Genomic DNA, 21,409 nt, shown 5'->3' on the forward strand with positions numbered 1-21,409 from the left:
TTGGTGGCTTGACTTGCTCGTGGTTCGACTTCGTAGTGGCTTATAACACAGTTTCAGAAGCTGACGTATGGCGGCCCTGAGTAGCACACTACCGTGCAAGTCAGCAATCAACTTCTCAACTATTGCGTCCGGCCAACTATTGCCGTTTCGAGTGCGCACGCTTCGCTACGTACGCACGACCTCACACGCTTGCGTACCTGGGTGGTTGCGGATGCCCAAATCAAACTGTCTAATATCACAACACGGCATTTGCCCATTACTCGACGCGAATGTGCCAATAGAGCGTGAAAGCGAGTGCTAAAATGTATAGCGAAACTATAATGAGCCAAACGCTGAGCAAACTGCACAACCTTATTCATTTCAGCGCGTCTTTCCTTCCCAACTTCCCCATAAAATAAGTGCCAGTTCAAGCTATCTTTAGCTGGTCTGCGTATGCGCAAACACATAACACTTTCAGGTTCTCATTTTCTTGCGGCCTAGTTACAATTATGACAACACACCCACACTAAGGACGCCAGGCACTTAGGCTTGGATCACAGGGCTAAGCGCTAGCCAACGCATGTGTGGTTGCCACTGAACATGCACACCCCGCTAAATTTGGCATCATTCGAAATTAGTGTTTTGGCGCAGCTCGACGGTTTAGCGCAAGATGGGGCAGCACTTCCATCCCTGACAACTGTAGGGAAACCTGTAAGCTGACATTATATCTTTAGGTTTTATGCAGACGTTTTTTTATTATGCAGAAAAGAGGTGCCATTTACTGGCACTACTACTTCATCGGTCAGCATACAGGGGTTATATAAGAATATAGGGGTTAATAAGCCTGTTTCCTCGTACTTGCATATCGATACACATATATCATCTTCATATATGTATCCACAACCATATGCACTCAGATTCTACTGGATCCAACAGCAGCAGCCACACAAAACCCAGGAGGGTTGCGAAGAAAGCTTTGCCTTAAAAATAAAAGGTGCAGAGCCACTTCCCATAGCTACCGGAAAAGTAGTGTTTACTTGGTTTCAACGATGCCATTGCAGCTGACATCTCTACTTTTGCTTCGTGCCAAACTTACTACTTTGCTATGCACATCAACATGAGGCAGCAGTTATGGCAAACAGTACAATCTATGCAAACGCGCCCCTTCAAACAATGGACATGTTCTATACTTGCATTACAGCCACGTGCATTGACAGTAAGAATCATGTTTACACTAGAGTAGAACATTTGTTTAAAGCCCTATGTAGGCTAATACAGCATAGTTTAGATGCGATTAAGAGACGGCAAATAAATTCATGTACTTAAAATGATTTCCAAGAAAGTAAACGTTCAAGCCTCTAAAGATTTGCAGCAAAGCACACTTTATAAACACTGTATGCATTCTTAAGATGCTGAAAAATGAACATTAACATACTTTAATTTGGCCGATGACAAACTGCATGTGGCTATTCTAGACTAAAAAATATAGAAGGCCCTTCAAATTTCCGCGTTCTTCCTGAAGCAGTTGGTGTAATGCGCAGACAAACTCTTCTCTTCCGAACAATGGAAATGCCAACTGATGTACTATAGAAAATCTTGTGCGAGGATTCATAACATCACGATTAATTTAGTAGAGTATCAGAAATATGCACAGTACAAAATGTTTCTGAATACCCAACCAGCCTTAATAAAATAAAATAATAGTATGTGCTGTTTAATGACTAAAAGCTATACTTTAGGTATGAAAGGTGCCCAAGTGGAAGGCTCAGTTTAATATTCTACCCACCTGGGGTACTTTAAAGTGCTATAAAATCTATGTACACAGGCTTCCCTTTTTTTTTTAATCCAGTTCTGAACCAATAGTGTTGGCCATATTCTAGATTTCACATTTTCTGAGATATCACCAGCAGTGCAAAGCGATTGGATGAGCCACTGGAAGTAGGTGTCGCAAAAAAGAAAAAAAATCACCCACCTCCCGTTAGCATTACTTTCATGTTGCATCGTTCACGAGAGAGGTGATGAAATGCCCACGAGACTAGTGAAACATCAAACTCGTGCATCATCACGCAAAAAATGAAAACACCTCCGAAAGCAATAGGAAATATAGCCCCATGAAACAGCACCTGCTGAGTTACCAAAATGGGTAGGCATTAATAAAAATGTGTGAAATTCCATGAAAATTCCTCTGTAAATCAATTTACAAAGTAACTTAATTAAATTACCCTTTAGTGAATCAAAAAAGGTTCACTGAATACATATATATTTTTTAATTCACTGTTCAGCTTGCACTCAGCTCACTGGAGTTGGCAACTGACTGCGCAACTGGTGGTTTCACAATGTGTTGAAGGATGGATGCCATTTTGTGTGTATGATCACAGTCTATCCGACTCTTGGATATGTGTATTGGAGGCAGAACAAACTCCTCACAATCACACTTTGCACCCGTCACAAAGTCAAAGGATCCCAGCCGAGCGTTGCATTCTGGGCAGTAGAGTTTTCCTTTGACCCATTCACCCTGAAAAAAAAAATAAACTACTGTAGATACACAATCACCACTTAAGCTGAAAAAAGAAAGCGGCATTTACACAGGAATCTGCGAGTGAATGGTTCACATAAACATGAGTAGGCAGTGACTCGAATTTTTATCTCCATTTCCCGATATCTGTAGCCAAACTACAGTGCTCAGCAATTGAAACACGATAATCAGCAGGTGTGGTGACCAGCGTTTTTTGCACCACAAGTGATAGAACACGGGGGGGGGCCAAATGCAGTCGCAACGCATCCACAAGAGCCCTTGCTTTCATAGTATACCACAATGCATCAGCACAACGTACCTGGCACCCACCGGTGGCACAAGCGACGGCTACCATGCAGGTCGATTATCGCATTTGTATCAGTGAACATTTATTTTTCAAGCACACAAAAACAAAGGCGCTAGTAAATGTTTGGCAAGCACAAACATGGAGAAAAATGAGTGACTGCATGGAACAACAGGCAGTGTCTAAATTTGGAAACAAAAAACATCAAAATTAATAAAAAGTGTGATCACAGCAATGGCTATTGAGGATGAACTGTCACAAAACCATTACTGGCCGGTCTGCTTCCATGATGTGTATGGTGCAAAAGAGAATGACATCACAGCTATGGAGGTACTGTACATACAACTGTTTCCACATTTACCGTATCTGCACAATTCTACTGCACTACCGATTATAACGCACAGTTATATTACCGCCCAAATATTAAAAAATAACTTGGTGCCGATTCTACCTGCACACATCAAGTAACGAAACCTGAGTTGACGCGTACCATGTTGAAACGATCTTATGAGACATACAAAGGCACACAGACACGCGCACAGCTGAACCTTAACGAGTAGTCGCAATCAGAGTCCGACGACGCCTCCTTCTTGCTGTCTGCCAACCGCAGAAAGTCATCTTCAGTTCCACTTAATGCATTAGAAATGCCACACTTCTTGAAGGCTCATGCAACCATCAGTCTGCGGGAGGGCATTCCATGCACCATGGACCCACCTTGCAATGTCAGTGAGCGTCGCCTTCTTTAGAGGACCCCATTCAATGGCAATGTGGCTAGCTACCTTGCATTGAACTTTTCGCTTTTAGTAAAAATCGATTTCATTGTTTATTTTTAGTAGAATTAGTTAAGACTGCAATGTTCATGCAAATTTGAACGCACATTTTATTGAAAAAAGATGTGCACTACAATCATGCAAATACGGCACTTACTCATATAAGAAACATCATCTGTCAGTCAAAGGCATTAATCTAGCTGTTTCTGTGCCTGCTCCTGTCATACTACATGCGAATTCAGAACAGGAAAAAACGGAACTGCCCATTTATTTGCTGGCATCAACAGCAAGTCTACAGCATGCTACGGAACAGTTTATTTGGATTACTTGCGCCTATATTTCTTTCTCTCACTCGACAGTATCTAAAACATCACCTTTAGGAATATGGAGCGCTAGTAGAGCTTATGGTGTTTCCCACAGTGGCACTTCAAGCAGCAAAGAGGTTGTGAGTATAAACTAGAAATTTTCTTGACTACATCAGCAACTGGAGGTGGTGGTGCGGAGGAGCATTTCTGGGTGTGATGTACATTCTACAATTGCGCTTACTTATACTGAACACAGATATATTTCTTTTCTACTGTCTGTACTAAGCAGCGGTAAATTCACTAAACCAAATGATGCAAACATCTTACATTTGCGACGTGAGCTTTCCCTTACTTGAGATGCTGTATGGCCTTAGTGTGGAAACACCTCTCCTATTGTCCGAACTGTGCATGATGGTTTTAGCATGTGCTCTGCGGTGTCAGGAGACACACCTTCAGATGCTGCATGGTCGCAATAACAACCAATAACAGCCTCTTACAACATCATCAGTCAGCCTGATATTTATGTCCACTGCAGGATGAAGGCCTCTCCCTGCTATCTCCAGTTACCCCTGTCTTGAGCTAGGTGATTTCAGCTTGCGCCTGCAAATTTCCTAACTTCATCACCCCACATCTTTTGGTTTAATTAAAGACTACTTTTGTGCACTATGACGCTTCATCCATGTGTACATCCTGTTTAGAGGTGAAGAGTGGCAGGAACAAAAGTGCCACATGTTTCTGGTGTACAGGAGTCTGTGTTGTAGCACTGTATGAGGGTGCTTGTAGCAAATAATACGCATGTCGCAAGAAAAGAATAGTACATGTAACACAGCTTTTGGAAATACTGTTCAAAAATCAGCCATAGTAGTCTGTGACAGGCCAAGAATGCAGCAGCAAGGCCCCTCTAAGAGAACATATTACACAACCATCATCTTCACGAAAGGGAACATGCATAACGTGTGGCAAATAGCCTCATCGACCAGATGTTACTGTACCAGGGTGAGATGCGAAAACAAAAGGAGAGAAGGACATTGTTCCTTTTGTGCTTGCACCTCCAATGTGAGCATTTTTTCATCTGAAGCATTTCTCGTGACAGGCCCACGGACAAGACCAGTTTCATTAGATTTTGATATGGACACCGGCATCTATTGCAGCATCGCAAGCAATTGGAGGAAGCAGTAAGTGACAGGTAGCATGATTGCCCTATTAGATTCATCTGTTCTCCGTTCGTGAGCAGTACTAAAAGAGAAACAAGGAAGCATGCAAGGGGATGCAGGCACCAGACAAAGATGATAACAGTTCCCTTACACAAAGATGATAACACTACATGCACCAGCAAATCATCTCATCCTAATCTCCATCTCCTTCCTTCCCCTCTGTATCTACATCTCTGCCTTTGCCTCACACTGAAGCTTGTCACACTGCTGAGGGAAGCCTTTTGTTCAAGTGCGAGTGATAACCACTGTGAAAGGGAAACAGCAGTGTTGTACGGAACGGCGTTACTGGAACTAGTTCCTTTTGGGTAGAACGGAGGAATGCCACCGTTCCATTAAGGGTCGGTGGAACTGTAACGGTAACTCGTTAGGTTTACGAAGGAACGGCAGAGGGAACGGCGTTCCCTCTGTAAACACTCCACGGCATTCAACAAATGCACACACGTACGCAGCATATCATGCAGGGCGGATGGGCGACCGCGTGATGCGCAAAGAACTACCAGCTTTCCTGTCACGTGAATATGGTGCATTTTTTTTGTGTGTGAGTTCTCCTATACAATTTTTTATGACTAGGCTTCAAGATTGTCACGTGACGCTCCCTCCTGTAGACCTTCTACATAAACACAGAGCTAGCTGAGGTGACCAAACCAGCCAGCGCAGATGTTGCCACCTTGTCCGCGCCCGAAGATATCTTCTCGTTCGGGCACCAAACCATTTGCAGCCGAGGAACAGGATTAGCTGTCCTGGTACCTGCAGGTACCAGTTTACTACCTGCTGTCAGCAGATGAAGAACTTCGAAGGACTGAACCAACTTTTCTTCAAGTAAAACATGACAATGCCCTCAAGTGCTTCCAGTGGAATGGCTCTTCGAAATTGCCAATGAAGTGCTGACAAAAAAAAAACGGGTTCATTTGTCGGACACCAACATTGAGATGCAACTATTGTCGAGTTCAAACAAGGGACTTTACTAAGTTGTGAATACGTATATTGCACATTTTTTTTTCCCCACTCATACTGCAATACTGAATCATCATTGACTAAACACCTATGTATTGTTCCATTCGATGCTGTTTCTTGTGCAAGTAATTTAATTATATTGGTGCATATGAGTAACTTTCTATTTGCACATCTGAAGCGCAGTATCCTGACTGCGCATTTGAAGACCAAAGTGGAAAGTACCATATGTGTTGCACTTGTAAGAGACGGGTACCAAAGTTGCAGTTAGACATGTCTGGATTATGTACGATGCTCCCTAAACAAATTTGTCTAGGAGTGTTTCATTGGATTCTTTTTATCTCCAGGTAATCTGCTGCTGGCGATGTTCAAATGCGTATAATATACATAGTAAGATGTGAGTTCTAAATTGCTGACTTTATTTCGCCTCAGGATCATCCAACACTATATCTTAATTTTAAAAATCAAATGCAACATTAATGTAACGACACATTCTAATGTTCGATGTGTAATTGGAACGCGTTCCTTTCGTATTAAAGGAACTTGTAACGGGAACTCGTTTCAAGATTGGCAAGGGACGAGGAACGAGCTTTCGTTCCTGTTTTCGAGGAACGTGTACAACACTGGACCACAGGGGCAATTCAGCCTTTCATGGTATCTCCTTGGCAGTGGCATGCACTCACACACAGGACGAGGAAAGGGATTTGCAACGAAGTGTTTTGTACAAGAGGTCAGGCAAATCCCTCTGCTGATCCTTTTTCAAACGACCCATCTGTGCTGGGAGCTGTCATCATACCCACATTTTACAATATTGGCTGTTGGTGCGGGTGGTGCGAAACCAAGGCATGCTCACTGTTGCTGAACTGGTGTTCCTCACTTTAAGAGCCGTTGGCACCTGCAAAAGCACCATTTCCCGAACCGAGGAGGGACGAAGAGCTGGTGCAACACTTATTTTTGGAAGGACTATCTCTTCTATTCTTAACTTGTCACTGACTGAACTGTTATAAATATCACACTCACGCTGTCCAACTGCTCCAACAGCCAGTCAGGAAGCTTTTCGTCTCGGACATACCAGACCGTGTCGACCTTGTTGACTGGGCACGAAAAGGCCACATGACCCGACCATGGATCACCATGGGACGAAACCATGTGGCTGCTGCTGAACAAAGTGCGACGACACTTTTTGCAGCGAAAGCCCGCTTCGTCGCTCATTTCGATGACCACCAAGCTGAAATAAAAATACTAATGAAGATAACCTTTCAAAAAGTGAACACGCGCATTCGTGCCAACGTTAAGTAAGCGAAACACGAGAGATGAGGTAAAACAAATTTTCACGAAATCCAGAGAAACACTTTGAGACTTCTATAAACGTTACTGTATTAAAGATAAATCACAAGAGCAGCCCCCGAAAGCATAACCTTCGAGTGAAAGGGGCAATGTGCCAGTCGCACACGGAGATGACGCACACTGCCTCCGAGTTTCAAGGATGCGTGCTTTAGCTGCAGAAAATGCTTTGCACATCCTACTCTTTTTATCTCACTCGGCTTCTGCGTTCAATAAAAGTTTGTGGCCAATAGCACAATGAAACAGATACTCAATGCCATTCCACACATAAGCGCCCTTCTGCACATAAGCCTGAAGCGCATCGCTAAACATACAGGAAGCTCGAACGTGCCACAACGTTCATGCATTATGTGAGGAGTCCAAAACATCCTTACACCAGACAACAAGCTATCACTTCACAAAACTCAAACCACTTCCGACAACTTCACAGAGCAGAAACGACGAAACCACCATCACACATTGCGCGTCGGTAAACTGGATTGAACTGACTAGGATTGGATTGGACAGAACAATACCTAAAAACTAGCCTCAGTCGTTATGGTAGCTTGTGCTAGCCAAAACAAACATGTAGGTAGCTTTATGCACGCTTGACGGCACGTGCCATTGTCAACTCTGTCTATTTGCTGTTGGTATATTTTACTCACTGCTGTGCAGGCACCAAGCTAAATAGTTTGTTTCCAGACGCACAGCAAAGCAAAGACGCAACTACGGCCAATCTTCACTGCGTGCAGCGAGAGTAAGAAAAATGGTTGTTTAGGTGCCCTTTGAAAAAAACGTGTTCAGCGGCGTGTTCAACACACAGTGACGGCTTCGCCCGCTGCAATTTGTCGACTGTGACAACTATCGCGGATATGAATGGCAACAGGTACAGAAACACCAGACGTCCTCCGTGGCCTCAAAGTAACAACAGCCAGCGTTGGCAGCCCCGTTCAAACGTGTCCACTTTCGGCTACCGCCGTCATGAGCTCAACGAGAAGTCGCCGAGCCCGTACCACAGGCAAGGCGCTTCTGGGGACAGCGTAAAGTACAGTGAAGATGACATTGACTTTGGTTTTCGTAGACAGCAACAGGACAACTTTCAAAGTCGGGATTCCTACGACGCCGACTCTGGAGATGGTGAGCGAACATTCCCCGCGTCTCGCAGCGTCGGCAGGCACGTCGCAGGAGCAGCCGGGCTACGAGGTTCACGATTTGATGAAAGCTGCGTTCGACACCGACTTTCGTCTTTCTCCCCGCCCACATCACGCCTGAAGAAAGACGCAGGCACGATTGTAACTGGAATCCCTATCGGACGGTGTCTGCCACAGCTGCACAACAGAAGCTGCCGCCGCCAATCTTGAAGAACAAAACCTCCAACCCGTGGAAGGCGGAAGAATGCGGCACTGGAGACATCGCCCGCCGCGACACCGCACCGATGCAAGCTCACCAATCGAGGAGTGCGAATGTCGACCGTTCCTTTTTTGTTGACCGCGCGGTTAGCCCAAGACCGCGCAGACCACCCTCAAGAGCACCACCTCAGTGCCCCAGTCCTGTCTCAAGAGCACTGCTACCTACGCCCAATCTCTCGCCGATTCCCGTTCGGCCGAAAACTCCGAATCCCGTTCGGCCGCGTACTCCGAATCCTACTCGACCGCGAACTCCGAATCCCGTTCGGCCGTACACGCCTGCTAGGATCACTTGCCCGGACGAGCCTGCCGGCTGGGAAACGCCGCCACGCAATGTGGGAACTCAAGGTTATTTTGAGTCGTTGAGGCATCGCGAACAAGAGAGAAACCTGTTTGGCAGGAATCATGTACCACAGAGCAGTTTCAGGGTGGACGGTCCGTCTGTGAACTGTGCCCGGCAGACAACGCACCGCGAACTGAATTTTACAATTCCGAGCTCCGACGAGACGCTCACATTTACGGACTTTCGCATCAGGGACGCTAAATCTGGCGGCCGTTTCCTCGGCAATGACAGTGGCCCTGAAAATGTTCCCTCCATTGGCTTTCAGGGAACTTGGAGGGGAAGAGGTCCAGAGGGAAACAAAATGAGTAGTACAAGGAACGTTGTAACTGGCCAGGAGTCCGAGGGAAACCAAGTGAGAAGCAGTTCAAGGAACTTTGTAACTTGCCAGGTGTCCGAGGTGAATGGTGCTACTTTTGCAGCAAGGCCTGAACAAGCTCCAGGTCGTGTGGCTTCCAAGAGGCAGAACATAGGAGATGCCCGCCTCATCCTGGACAAGAAAAGAAAGTGTACCTTTGAAGAAGATAGCGAGGAAAACACAGAATCATCTCAGCACCAGCCTGCTAACCACACGTCCCTTGCGAATGCTCAGCAGTCTGCCAACAAATCATCTCTTGCCGCGGCTCAGTTCCCTAAGCAGAAGGTCATGAAGGAGAGTGTGCAACACAACACAAGGCTCTGGGTTGAAAGTCATTTCTTTGAGGTATCGATAAATTTAATGCATTTGGTGTTACTTGCCTGTGTGATGTAACCACATAAAGCCAACACTGCAACGAAGCCAAGGAAAGCATCAGGGAAATTAAGTGTAGTTGAAATTGGAATGTAGAAAATAATGAAGAAAAGGGGGGGGGGGGGGGAAATGAAAGTGGACGAAAAGATAACTTGTCGCCGGCGGGGAGCTGAACCCGCAACCTCCGCATTACGCATGCGTTGCACTACCAATTGTGCTACAGCGACGGCCATCAATTCGTCCACTAACTTGGGTATTTATGTTTACTAGATCTAGCCCTAGGAGTGTTAGCCAACGCCACTCAGAACCATGGTGGGCGGATGTGGAACATCCTTTTTAGCCCGATGGCGTCACAATACACGTGATCTTGGGAGAGCAGGCTAATAAACCCTCGCACGCGACCTAATGACATCAAGGCTGCCAGATTCGAGACCCTCGTAATGAAATACGAAAGAAGAATGGGAACCGAGGGGGCTCGATTTTATTAGTCATAACCACATAAAGCCAACAGACAACGAAGCCAAGGAAAGCATCGGGGAAATTAAGTGTAGTTGAAATTGGAATGTAGAAAATAATGAAGAAAAGGGGGGGGGGGGGGGAAATGAAAGTGGACGAAAAGATAACTTGTCGCCGGCGGGAGCCGAACCCACAACCTCCGCATTACGCGTGCGTAATGCGCACGCGTAATGTTATCTTTTCGTCCACTTTCATTTTCCCTTTTCTTCATTATTTTCTACATTCCAATTTCAACTACACTTAATTTCCCCAGTGCTTTCCTTAGCTTCGTTGTCTGTTGGCTTTATGTGGTTATGACTAATAAAATCGAGCCCCTCGGTTCCCATTCTTCTTTCGTATTGCCTGTGTGATGGCCACTTATTTAACACTTGTTTTGCAGACACACACTTGGATGTACTTTTTATTTTTATAAATTCTATTTTTTCAACATCTCTTGGCAGCTATGATGGTGCAAACTAGTAAAGAAAATGCATGATGTGTCTGTGTAGCCCAATAGAAATGAATGCACCTTGACAGCTGTCTTCAGCATAGTTGCATTCAGGTATTGTTTTTACTGTTAGTTTACGACGTGTGCTACAAGTTTACTACAAGTTGGTTCTGTCACGGTATATCAATAGTTACAATTTGCATCTAGACAATCGTGTAGCTTCATTGCAGATATTGAACCGTGCTTGTGAAACATAGTTATGCTCATGTGATGGCTGGCCAATCTTTAAAGCGATAAACATTCTTTGTGTACTTCATCTAGTTTCCTGTATGTTTGTCTGTCTGGGGGGGGGTATCTCACCTCTTTCATGCCAACATGGGTCACTGGGTAATAGTCTAATGGGTAGTGCATCAGGCTGCTGTGCTAAGGGGACCGGTTTCGAAACCAGCCATCAGACCAAGTTTGTTCACTGGGTATGCACCGCTCTTCATGCCAACTTTGATCACTGGGTGCGTGCCATTGGGTATTGCTGCGCTGCAAGACAAAAAAATATCCTTTAAAATTTCGGGCGGAATCGAACCCGCATCATGTATATTCATACAGGGTCTGTCCCTAAACTTCCCGTAATTTTTTAAGCATCAATTCAATATCATTTTACAGTCTTTTCAGAACTTTTCAAAGTATTCTCCCTCTGCTTCGATGCACCATTGCCGAACGCTTCACCCAATCATTGAAGGCGCCCTGGAAGCCGTCAATGGGAACCTCTTTCAGTGAGGTCGTCGCTGCTGCTTTTAACGTATCCAGCCTCCCATGTCGTGTTCCTTTCAGGGTTCTTTTGATTCTTGGGAACAAAAATAAGTCCGTTGGTGCCAGATCGGGGCTGTACAGGCGGCTGGGGCAGCGTTACCGCACCCATTTTGGCCAGCAACTCGTAGACAATGAGCACGGTGTGGCTTGACGCGTTTTCATGGTGCAAGATCCAATTGTCGAGAATTTATTTTCGGACACGTCGAACCCTGTTGCGCAACCGTTTGAGCACTTCACAGGAAAACTCCTTGTTGACTGTTGGTCCCTGTGGCACGAATTCACTGTGAACCACACCTTTTCTGTCAAAAAACACAATCAGCATTGCCTTGATTCGCGATTTGCTCATCCTTGCTTTTTTCGGCGAGGAGACTTTGTAGTGTGCCACTCGCTGCTCTGACGCTATGATTCGAGATCATACTCAAAAATCCACGTCTCGTCTCCTGTGATCACTCTGTCCAAAAATTCTGGGTCCGTTTGGTAGCATTCATGCAATTCCTGGCACTTCAACAAACACTCTTTTTTCATCTCACTCATCAGGACTTTTGGCACCATTTTCGCGCAGACTTTCCTTATTTGAAGATCCTCCATTAAAATGTGATGAACGATTGTTTTGGGTATTCCACACACCTCTGCGCTCATCTGAACACTTAATCGCCGGTCCTTATCCAAAACTTGGCGCCCTTTTTGCACCGAGTTGTCTGTTTGTGGTGTCGATGGGCATCCTGAGTGGTCGTCGGTCGTTGATGGACTCCTGACCTTCCCGGAACCTCTTATGCCACATGAAAGTTTGGCTTCGTTTCATCGCGTCGTCACCGTGGACTTTCCAGAAGCATTTCGAGCGCCTCCGCCCCATTTTTGCCCAGTTTCACACAAAACTTGATTACATAACGCTGCTCCAAAAGATTACATAACGCTGCTCCAAAACTGGTCCATTTTTTGACAAGGGTGCAGTAGATAACCTCTGCGTGGAGCGTGACCTGCCTCAACAACTGCCCGTAGGCAACTGAGACCGGTCTCATTTAGAAACTTAGATCCCCCACCAACTTCTCCGCCCGAAGCCCTGCCCCACCAGGCGGCGTTGCCGACTACAAAGAAATCATTCTGGAAAGTTTTGGGACAGACCTGTAAAATCTTGTCTGAATGTAGTGCGTTGCTGCATTACTTCAGTGTGAATCGGATTAACGTCAGCAGTCATTCCAGGATGCTTTCTACCTGAATTTTTTTTTTCCAGGGTGATCCTGCCACAACACATGCGCCTGACATTCATGAAGTTGACGAGAGCAGGCTCTTGCCAACGGGCATCCAACCAGAAACTATCAGCTATGTTGTTTTCCTGGACATTGATAAGAGGAGGCAAGTGCATTTGTAGCCATATTGTATTCACATGGCAGACGGATTAAGTGTAGGGATCATAGCTTGTGTTAGTGTAAATTCAAGATGCACAGACAAGAGACCAGGGTGTATTGAACTTGCACAAAGATTAATTATGGATTTATACCAACTAGGTTGTTGCCAGGTTGGGATTATTTTTATAATAGGAAGAGGTCATCTTTACATCGTTTCTAGCATACGTCTTCCTTATTGCCTTTTAGAATAGCAAGTCTGGGTGCCGCTGCTGAGAAAATGTTGCAGCAAAGGCTTAGAGTCTAACCCCTCCATCCGCAGCTACCGACTGCTGCAAGTGGGTGCAAATGTGTGTCTTGCATAGCAGTGCTCAATTGTGTTTGCTGCCTGTTTTTAACTTGGAACCTGAGCATTAAAGTTTTTCATGCAGCTGCTTTGAGGAAGTCCAGCAGCCTTTCTTGGCTGGCACGCTACTGTACCTGTTCTACAGTGACCCCTCAGTGCTGCTGCCCACGAGGGAGCATCCGTTTTACAAAGATAACCGTGGCAGCTGGGCCCACTTCTATCCGGACTGCGGCACCGAGTACGGCTCCTACCTGGTGGCTGCACCAGCTGTGGTGAGCACTTCGTTGCACCCATGGGCAACCACCGCCGAAACTTTGTGTGCCAACAGCAGTGCAATAACACACAGCCTAGCAGGTGGAAGAAATGGTTTTAGTATAACATGCTGCGACTGCATGTCCGCAAGTTCACTGCTCCTATTGAGGCCTGGCGTCTGACTTGAAAGGGCACTGATGTGCTAGAATGCAGGCACACACGCACTGCGCGAAACATGCATGCTCATGGATAGGACTTGGCTGAATGTGTTGTGCATTAGCCTGCACTGATACCCTCTGTGTTCATTTGAACACAACTTTTTTTTACCTCCCTATTGGATTGTGTCAACATATTTTAACAGGACAGTCGAACTGCCATAGCAGCCCCTGGCCATTGCTGGTTTGCTATAGAGTTTCCCTATAAAAATACTACTGTCTACAGTAGCTGCAAGTATGGTGGGTTTGGCCAGCATGGTAATGACGGAACAGTACATGGGAATTTGTCTAAACTTACTCCTCCTTGCTTCAAGTGGCTTTGCAACTTTGCAAATTGATTGTAAACAAAATATTTCATTATATAGCCTACAACTAGCAATGGTTATGCGTATGTGCAAACATTTATTGCCTTGCTGTGTTTAGAAAACTAGAATGGCTTGGAAAGTAGAAAAATAACGCCGCAAGAATGTCTCAAACCACAAGTACGAAGAATAGACAAATCCATGTGTGCTACTCATCGTTCCCATGGTAGCTGTACGATTGCAATTCCAGATTTCCCTCTAGTGAGTTTTGTAAGAAGCTCAATGATTGCACCAGGATGTACTGCTGGGCAAATGTGTGATGGTTCATCTAGGGGGCATCAGTGCAGGTAGACTGAACACAAAATGGACAGGTTTGCATCGTCCACGTGTCTCTTTCTGTAGTCTACATAAACTGACACCCTTACGATGAGCTCGGCTTGTGGATGTCTTTCTGTGATGATGTGGTCAAGGCTACAAAATCAGATTCGATTGTCATTTTTGAAGTGATAAATGGGAATTTTCTTTTTCATTACAGTAGAGCCTCATTATAACAAAATCGTACCAGCCACAAAAATACCTCCGTTACGTATAACCTATATTCATTATAAGCACACAAGCAAATTGTGACGATCGTGTGATGTCACCCCGGCCATATTTTAGTTGGCCCGCTAGGCTCAGTGGCCCGCCGAAGCTTGGTGGGCAACATTGGTTGACTGCATCTAATAAACAGCACGAGCACAGCTGCTCAGCGTTCAGTCACCGTTCACCACCACCACGCTGTACGTCGTATCTGGGACGCGGGTTCCTCGGCCCCCCTTCCGTTCACGGTTCGGGGCAGATGGTGACACAAATATTGGTGGGAAATCTATGCAAAAGAAATGCAAGCAGGCTGCCTCTGACGGGCCAGACAAAGGATCTCCTACAGATTTTTATAACCCATTGACATCTTGCCGTGCCGATATGAGGCACAGGAACAACACTAAATTACATATGCGTGCTATGCACCACCATGAATACATAACCGTGTGATAGGTAGTATCATGCAGGATCGGCATGATGGCTTGCCGACTTCAAGCCAAGCTGCTCACCAAAATGTGTATGCCGCCAACATATTTATTGGATATGGAGGGGACTACACGTAGATCCATACTCCGCTCTACAACAGTCAGTCTACCTCGTGCATCTGATCTCGTGCTGAATCGTCAGTAAGGTGTACAAGTGCAAACATAATGCACACGTTGCTGACTGACTTTTCGGACACGGACGGGACCGCACGTGGATCTGTATTCTGATACTACGGCTGTCAGTCTAGCCCGTGTGTCTGATTTTGTGTTCAGTTGCCAGTAAGATCCACAGGTGCCAACATACTGGTGGCGAGCTTCTTGACAGCTTATCACCAGCCACTACACTGGTGGCACTGTTTAGGTCGCTAGTCCTAATGAGCACCACTTTGTCAAGAATTGGTAGCCAAAGTTGCTGTTTCGTGCCAGTCGAGATGGCAGGAGCTTTGTTCATGGCCGTCGTGTTTATAGCATCACATCCGCGGTTCATTGCTGAAACACCGTGCGGCGTCCAAAATTTCGGTTAATGCCGTTATAGATTGGTGCTAGGGATAGGTGGCGGGGCTGCACGAACTCTGCAAGTTTGAGAAATCGGACGTCTGAAAAATTTGACGACTGTATTTGACACTTTGGCTACCCGAATACATATTTTGAGGCATACGCAAACAAAAATTTGCTACGCTGTAGCTGATACCTTGTCGGATTCTGCAATTTTTATTTTGTTAAAGCAGTAGAATAATCCATTGAAATAGAGCATGGCCAACCAACTTTTATATTTACTTTACTATATCGTGTTCGTCATATTGAAGTTCAACTTTATAGTGTCTGGTATTTTCAGAAAAAATATACACTACCGACATTCACATTTATGTCTGACCCAAAACTAGATGAGTGGTTATAGCATGCACACACAAAACAAATAGCACTAGGGGACATGGCAACGCCTGTGCCACTCCTTCAACCATTAATTTTTATCAGAAGAGATGAATGGTACAAGACACTCTTTTTCCCTTCATCTTGCCGCACAGCAAGAAACATACAAAAGCTGACCATACTCACACTCACTTTACCTCAAGGCTGTTGCACACCATCATTAGTTAGCGTTGCATCATTGTTGCCAGCCTGTTCGAGTCTTCTGCAGAGCGAATACCTCTCCCAGTGATCTCCAGTCGCTCCTACCCTGTGTGAACTACTAATTTCATCCATTGCCTGCAGATTTCCTAGCTTCATCGCTTTGACTAACCCGTTGCCACCCTCAGGTGTGTTCCCTTCCCCTCCACCCTTTCTATTACTCTGATGGATGACTATGTATTACATGACCTCCCACATTCATTCTCACTGGACATTACATGAGCTCCACCTCTTTATCTCAAAGGGACACTCAAAAGAAACACTAACCCCCGTATTTGGAAATGCACCTTAACTTGAAGCCCACTGATGTGAGCTGTTACCTCACATGTGTGTTTCATCTTTCGTCTTTATTCTCCATTTTTGGTTCTCAGATAAGCTGGATGGACCAGAAGCTGCCTCAGAAGGTCAAATTTCTGGTTCATGGGCACCAGAAACTGCTGCACTTGGACAACCTCTCGAGGAAGGTCATCTACTACCCAACATCAAGGACGCTGGATGTGCAGTTGCTGAACAGAATGCTCAAAGGAGACTTTGGTGAGTACACTGAATATGCAAGTTCTTCAAACATTCCTAGGAGGCAAACTTGTTTTTTCTAAAAAGAAGTATCCATGTGATTACATTACATGAAGTCTACCACGTCAGAGCAGGGATTTCGTTTCAAGGCCCTACTTACAACCAGTCACAAAGCTTTTATGTACAATCACGAACCGATTGCTCAGATGCCGGATTCTTCTGACCTGCCTGGTTATTTGGACCCCACAGCACCTGCCTTCTGAATGAATCTGAATGAATGCTTATTTCAGCTTCTTGTACAGAGCATGTACAACAACTGGGGTTGACGAGAAAAAAGCAGTCTTCACGACCGCTTGACAAGCCTCATTAACCTTACAACTCAGCAGTGGTGACAATAATATAATGAGATCAGTAACTACAACAAAAACAGAAGCAAGTAGCATAATATATGAATATGTTTGGCACAACCGACATAATATAATCTCAAAATAGCAACAACAACAAAACAGATAGCATTGACTACTCCGTAAAGTCAATGTATATAAGGGTGTCAGTAATTTGAGACGCTGCATGGTGTGTTGCTAAATTTTTCGGACTGGTCCAATGCGCTATGTTGTAAATATGGCGGGTGTAAACAAAGTTTCCGCCATTCTGGCTGTCTGCCATTCTATCACTTTCGTTCTTGCGGTGATTCCTTGGCTTTCTAAGTGCCATATGGCCACTGTGGAGAGAGTTCAACTCGCCACCAAACTTCAATTCCTGTCACCGATACCCATCAAAGTGCCGCTGGTGAGGCCAAATCAGCGGTAGTAGCAGATGGAAAACCAGATGGCAACCAGGAAGCTCGCCGTTGACGTGTTACTACCTACCGATAGACTGCATCAGAGATCAAGCGCGAGGTCACTTGCACGGGCTGCACTGAGGGTCGTGTGCACGAAGGGAAGTTTGGGTCTGTGGGTGATGACCCGGAAATCACCACGAATGCCTATAATTAAGTTTATATGTGTGCACTGAAAGGAACAGCGTAAGGCTCGCATGTGGGCATAAAGCTCCAAACTAAATTTGCGCCACAGAGCCTAAACTGCCAGCGTCAAAGATTCAGGGTTGTGTGCGCACAATATCTGCACCTCACGATCTGCAATGCGCATAAGGCTGCACCGTGAGCAACAGCTAAAAAAACCCACGGCTTGGCCATCACAAAATTTCAAATACAGTACAGACCATTTACAACGTAACCGCTTATAGTGCAGGACCGGATATAGTACGGTCTTTTCAGACTCCCGTTAATTTTCCCATAGCACTCCATGTATACGCATACCGCTTACACTGCAGCTGCATGAGAAGAAATACCGGTTATAGTGCGGCTTCCGCGGGAAAATCTCGCCGACAAGGGCGGTAGCGAGCACGCTTCGTAACGAGGTGCGCCCACCAATGGGAGAGGAGATCAACGAGGGTGATGCGGAGGAGGAGCATGAGTCCAAGGGCGATAACATCGTCGCCGTGCGCTGTATGTGCGAGTGAAAGCGTGCGGGGGACGCGCACCTTCACGAAGAGCGAACGCACAGCGGAGGGCAAACGCAACTTCTATCAGGCGAAAGGCCGTGGGGGTATGGGAGGGAGGGAGGGGTGGGCGACACTTTGCTGCGGCACCAAATGCGTACCTTGCAACCGGGCGCAAGGGGAACTGGCGACGCAGTTCCCCTTGCGCAGTTCCCCTATAACTGTCGCCAGTTTCCCTGAACTGGCGACGGTTATAGTGCAGTACCGCTTATAGTGCAGATATTCACGACTCCGGCAACTTACGTTATAAGCTGTCTACACTGTAGATATTACTTTGGTGAAACAGAACATTGAGCAAGGTTTGGTACGTGATTTTGCCGCTGTGCTGCCATTGTAAACAGACAATGAAAATTAATTTACCAGCGAAATTCATTTTTTCTAGATTGCCCGATTGTTCGGACATTTTTGCAGCCACGGCCGTTTTCCTTTGAAAAATGGAAAATCGATTGGCAACTTTTCATCATAGCCAAGTTACTGCCAGGCTAATGAAATTTTGTTTTTGAATAGTAGGTGACATATTGCACCAGAATATCTGCACATTCTGTGAGCGATTCACATTAGCAGCACTTATAGTGCAGAACACCTCATGAGTTTGGTGGCAATTGGCATTAACATTGCCGTAGCTAGTTAAAAATTAAATTATGGGGTTTTACGTGCCAAAACCACGATCTGATTATGAGGCACGCCGTAGTGGGGGACTCCGCAAATTTGGACCACCTGAGGATCGCCGTAGCTAGTATTAACAACAGGGCTCAAATTATTTGTGACTGAATTTTAATGCAAATAGCATTCTTTGCATTGTCAGTTCAATTTTCTTTCCAGCTAGTTAACTATCTAACCAAAAATATGGACCGATCACGAAGTTAGTGCAGTCTAGAAATGTGGGTCTAACCTCATTCACAGTGCTATTCAATAAAAAAAAACTAAAATTTTCTGGTGCTCGGTGGAATCAAAACGGTGTGCAAGTTCCTCGAGCACAGCAGCCCAGCACCTTAGTGGCTGCACCACGAATGCTTGTGGGGAGAGAAGAATTAATTCACAGTGTCAGCACCCACTGGTGAGCTACGCATCTCGAAGAGCACACGCAGACTTCAAGAGCCTGCAGTATACCGCTCATACGCACTGGCACACCACCATTGCAGTCTCGGAGGCCATGCAAAGGACTTCGAAGCGGCACTGCCTGATAGTGCAGCGTGTGTCCAGCGGGAAGCGCAAGAGAAGAGCCCGGCTGTAGTGTGTGCCTCATACATGACGTGTTTCGGCTATTTGCATACTTGGATAGTCACCGTGGATTAGTTCTGTTAGAATTTCTGGGTATTTAAAAGTCAAATTAATTATTTGGCAAGTTAGTATTTGATCTAAGTTAAATATGTTTAGGCTCCCTTCAGCGAGACCCCATGCAGTCGAAATTAATTCAGAGCACTCCATTATGGCATCTCTTGTAGTACCAGGTGTTCCTTTGGCATACACCCTATCGACCATTCATCCAACTCTCATGTTTGTTGTTACTTTGTTACTGTGCAGACTCCGCAAAGCGTCTCAACGCAGCTGCTGCACCTGTGGCAATGAAAACCATCGTCATCAGGAGCGCAGCTGCACCACTAGAAGGCAATCCCTTGCCCACACAAGCCACTAGGAACATTCCGGCTCATTCTCCACGCTCACAGACTCCAGGCAGCAACAACAGCTTGGATGTTCAGCCCAAATCGCCAACAGTATCCAGGAAACGAATGCCCATCCTGGCCCCAGGCCAGTCACCACCAAAGCCGCCAGAGAAGCCGCCACGGCAGAAAGTGCTGTGGGACCTATAGTTGCGCTTGATGATGCCTTACTCATTCATTGCCCATATTCATCACAGTTGTACCAAGGCTATAAGTGCCTTGCAAAGATTTCTAGCCTTCAAACTTCAGAGGGACACCTCATATGTATATGGACCATCACGTTTCTGTACCATTGATAAATCATTGTTCAATGTTTTACTTACCAGCAAAGACGCTGGAGGTATTGTGTAATTTATTAGTGCAGGGCAACTTTAACCTATGCACAAGTCATACCTCAAGTGTATTTCTTTTCGCTTGTCATTACTTGTTTTGTTACTGTTCTGTGATAGTCACACCATGAAGTACATGGAGATGCTTGTCCTGTTTTTCAGAGAAATATAAGCAAGTTTTTGTTATAATAATTCTGTTCTGCATTTAAAAGCCTGCAAGATGCTGCGAGGTTGCCTACCATTTCTCAGTATGATGTTACATAATAACCATACGTGAAAAGCCAATTTCTGTGGACAGTGCCATGAAGCGCGTGGAAATGTTTTTCCTGTTTGTGACGAAATACATGTGTTTCTTTTTTATAAAAGAAGAAATTGAGGTATTTTTGTCTTCCTATTTAAAGCAAGTGTAGAGCTGCAAGTTTATCATGGACCAGCATGTTTACAACATGCAAAACTGTGCTACAAAGTTTCACTGCAATACTTTTGTATCTGAGTGCAGCCATGGATATGCACTTGGATGGACGAAAGGCACAAAAGGTGGTTAAACGTTTCCTTTTGTAGACTGAATAAGCCGTACTGTACACACTTACAATGTTAGTGCTTGGATAACATTACGACAATGACACAAGGTAGTTCTTCCCATTATAGATTTTTCTACAAATTCTACTAGAGTGAACTCTAGTGCTAATGTTAATAGGAGCTGCGAGTTGATAGTTAAGCAAGTGTGGGAATGACAGTCAGCACATGGGTTTACCTAAACTTTGTCCATCAGGCTTCAAGTGGCTTTGCAACTTCAAACATTGATCATTTTCAACAAAATATTACATTGTAAGGGCAACCATTTGCAATGTCATTCACGTACGCAGAAACTTATTGCATTCATGCATTTAGAAAACTATTTCTTAAGAACTTCTGAAGGTCAAGCGTAATAACGGGCCAAGAACATCTATACCTATACACAAGTATGAAGATTAGACAAATCTATTCCCATGATTGCTGAACAACTGCAGTGCCAGTGTGCCCACTAGTAACTTCTGTAGGGAACTATGCTCTTCAGCAGCTGCAAAATAGGAAACAATACTACAAACATGATCATCATCAGCCTATAT

General features: G+C 45.2%; 3 protein-coding genes across 3 annotated transcripts in view; 1 reads left to right on the forward strand and 2 right to left on the reverse strand.

Moving 5' to 3' along the window:
- Nucleotides 1-2,231: 2,231 nt before the first annotated feature.
- On the reverse strand, nt 2,232-7,250 carry LOC119455810 (E3 ubiquitin-protein ligase RNF180). Its single transcript, XM_037717284.2, has 2 exons — nt 7,059-7,250; nt 2,232-2,494 (listed from the first exon to the last, which is right to left on the reverse strand). Exons 1-2 carry the CDS (start codon nt 7,248-7,250, stop codon nt 2,258-2,260), a joined length of 429 nt encoding a protein of 142 aa, XP_037573212.2. The 3' UTR covers nt 2,232-2,257.
- Nucleotides 7,229-21,409, reverse strand: part of LOC119455808 (mothers against decapentaplegic homolog 3-like) — a 56,976-nt gene continuing 42,795 nt past the window's right edge. The window contains exon 9 of the mRNA XM_049669342.1: nt 7,229-7,266. The gene's annotated coding sequence lies outside the window, so the exon portion shown is untranslated. The remainder of the gene's footprint in view (nt 7,267-21,409) is intronic.
- Nucleotides 7,922-20,665, forward strand: LOC119456815 (uncharacterized). Its single transcript, XM_049669345.1, is given in 6 exon segments — nt 7,922-8,641; nt 8,644-9,810; nt 12,819-12,940; nt 13,362-13,548; nt 16,609-16,771; nt 19,835-20,665. Coding segments are annotated over 6 exon segments (2,334 nt in total). The 5' UTR covers nt 7,922-8,233; the 3' UTR covers nt 20,122-20,665.

This window comes from Dermacentor silvarum, chromosome 6 (genome assembly GCF_013339745.2).
Source record: "Dermacentor silvarum isolate Dsil-2018 chromosome 6, BIME_Dsil_1.4, whole genome shotgun sequence".
Taxonomy (NCBI): Eukaryota; Metazoa; Arthropoda; class Arachnida; order Ixodida; family Ixodidae; genus Dermacentor; species Dermacentor silvarum.

Coding starts and splice junctions, on each gene's coding strand:
- LOC119455810 (XM_037717284.2), bottom strand. CDS start 7,250: ATGAGCGACGAAGCGGGCTTTCGCTGCAAAAAGTGTCGTCGCACTTTG. Junction 2,495..7,058: donor TGTTGGAGCAGTTGGACAGC/GTGAGTGTGATA, acceptor TTTTTTTTTCAG/GGTGAATGGGTCAAAGGAAA.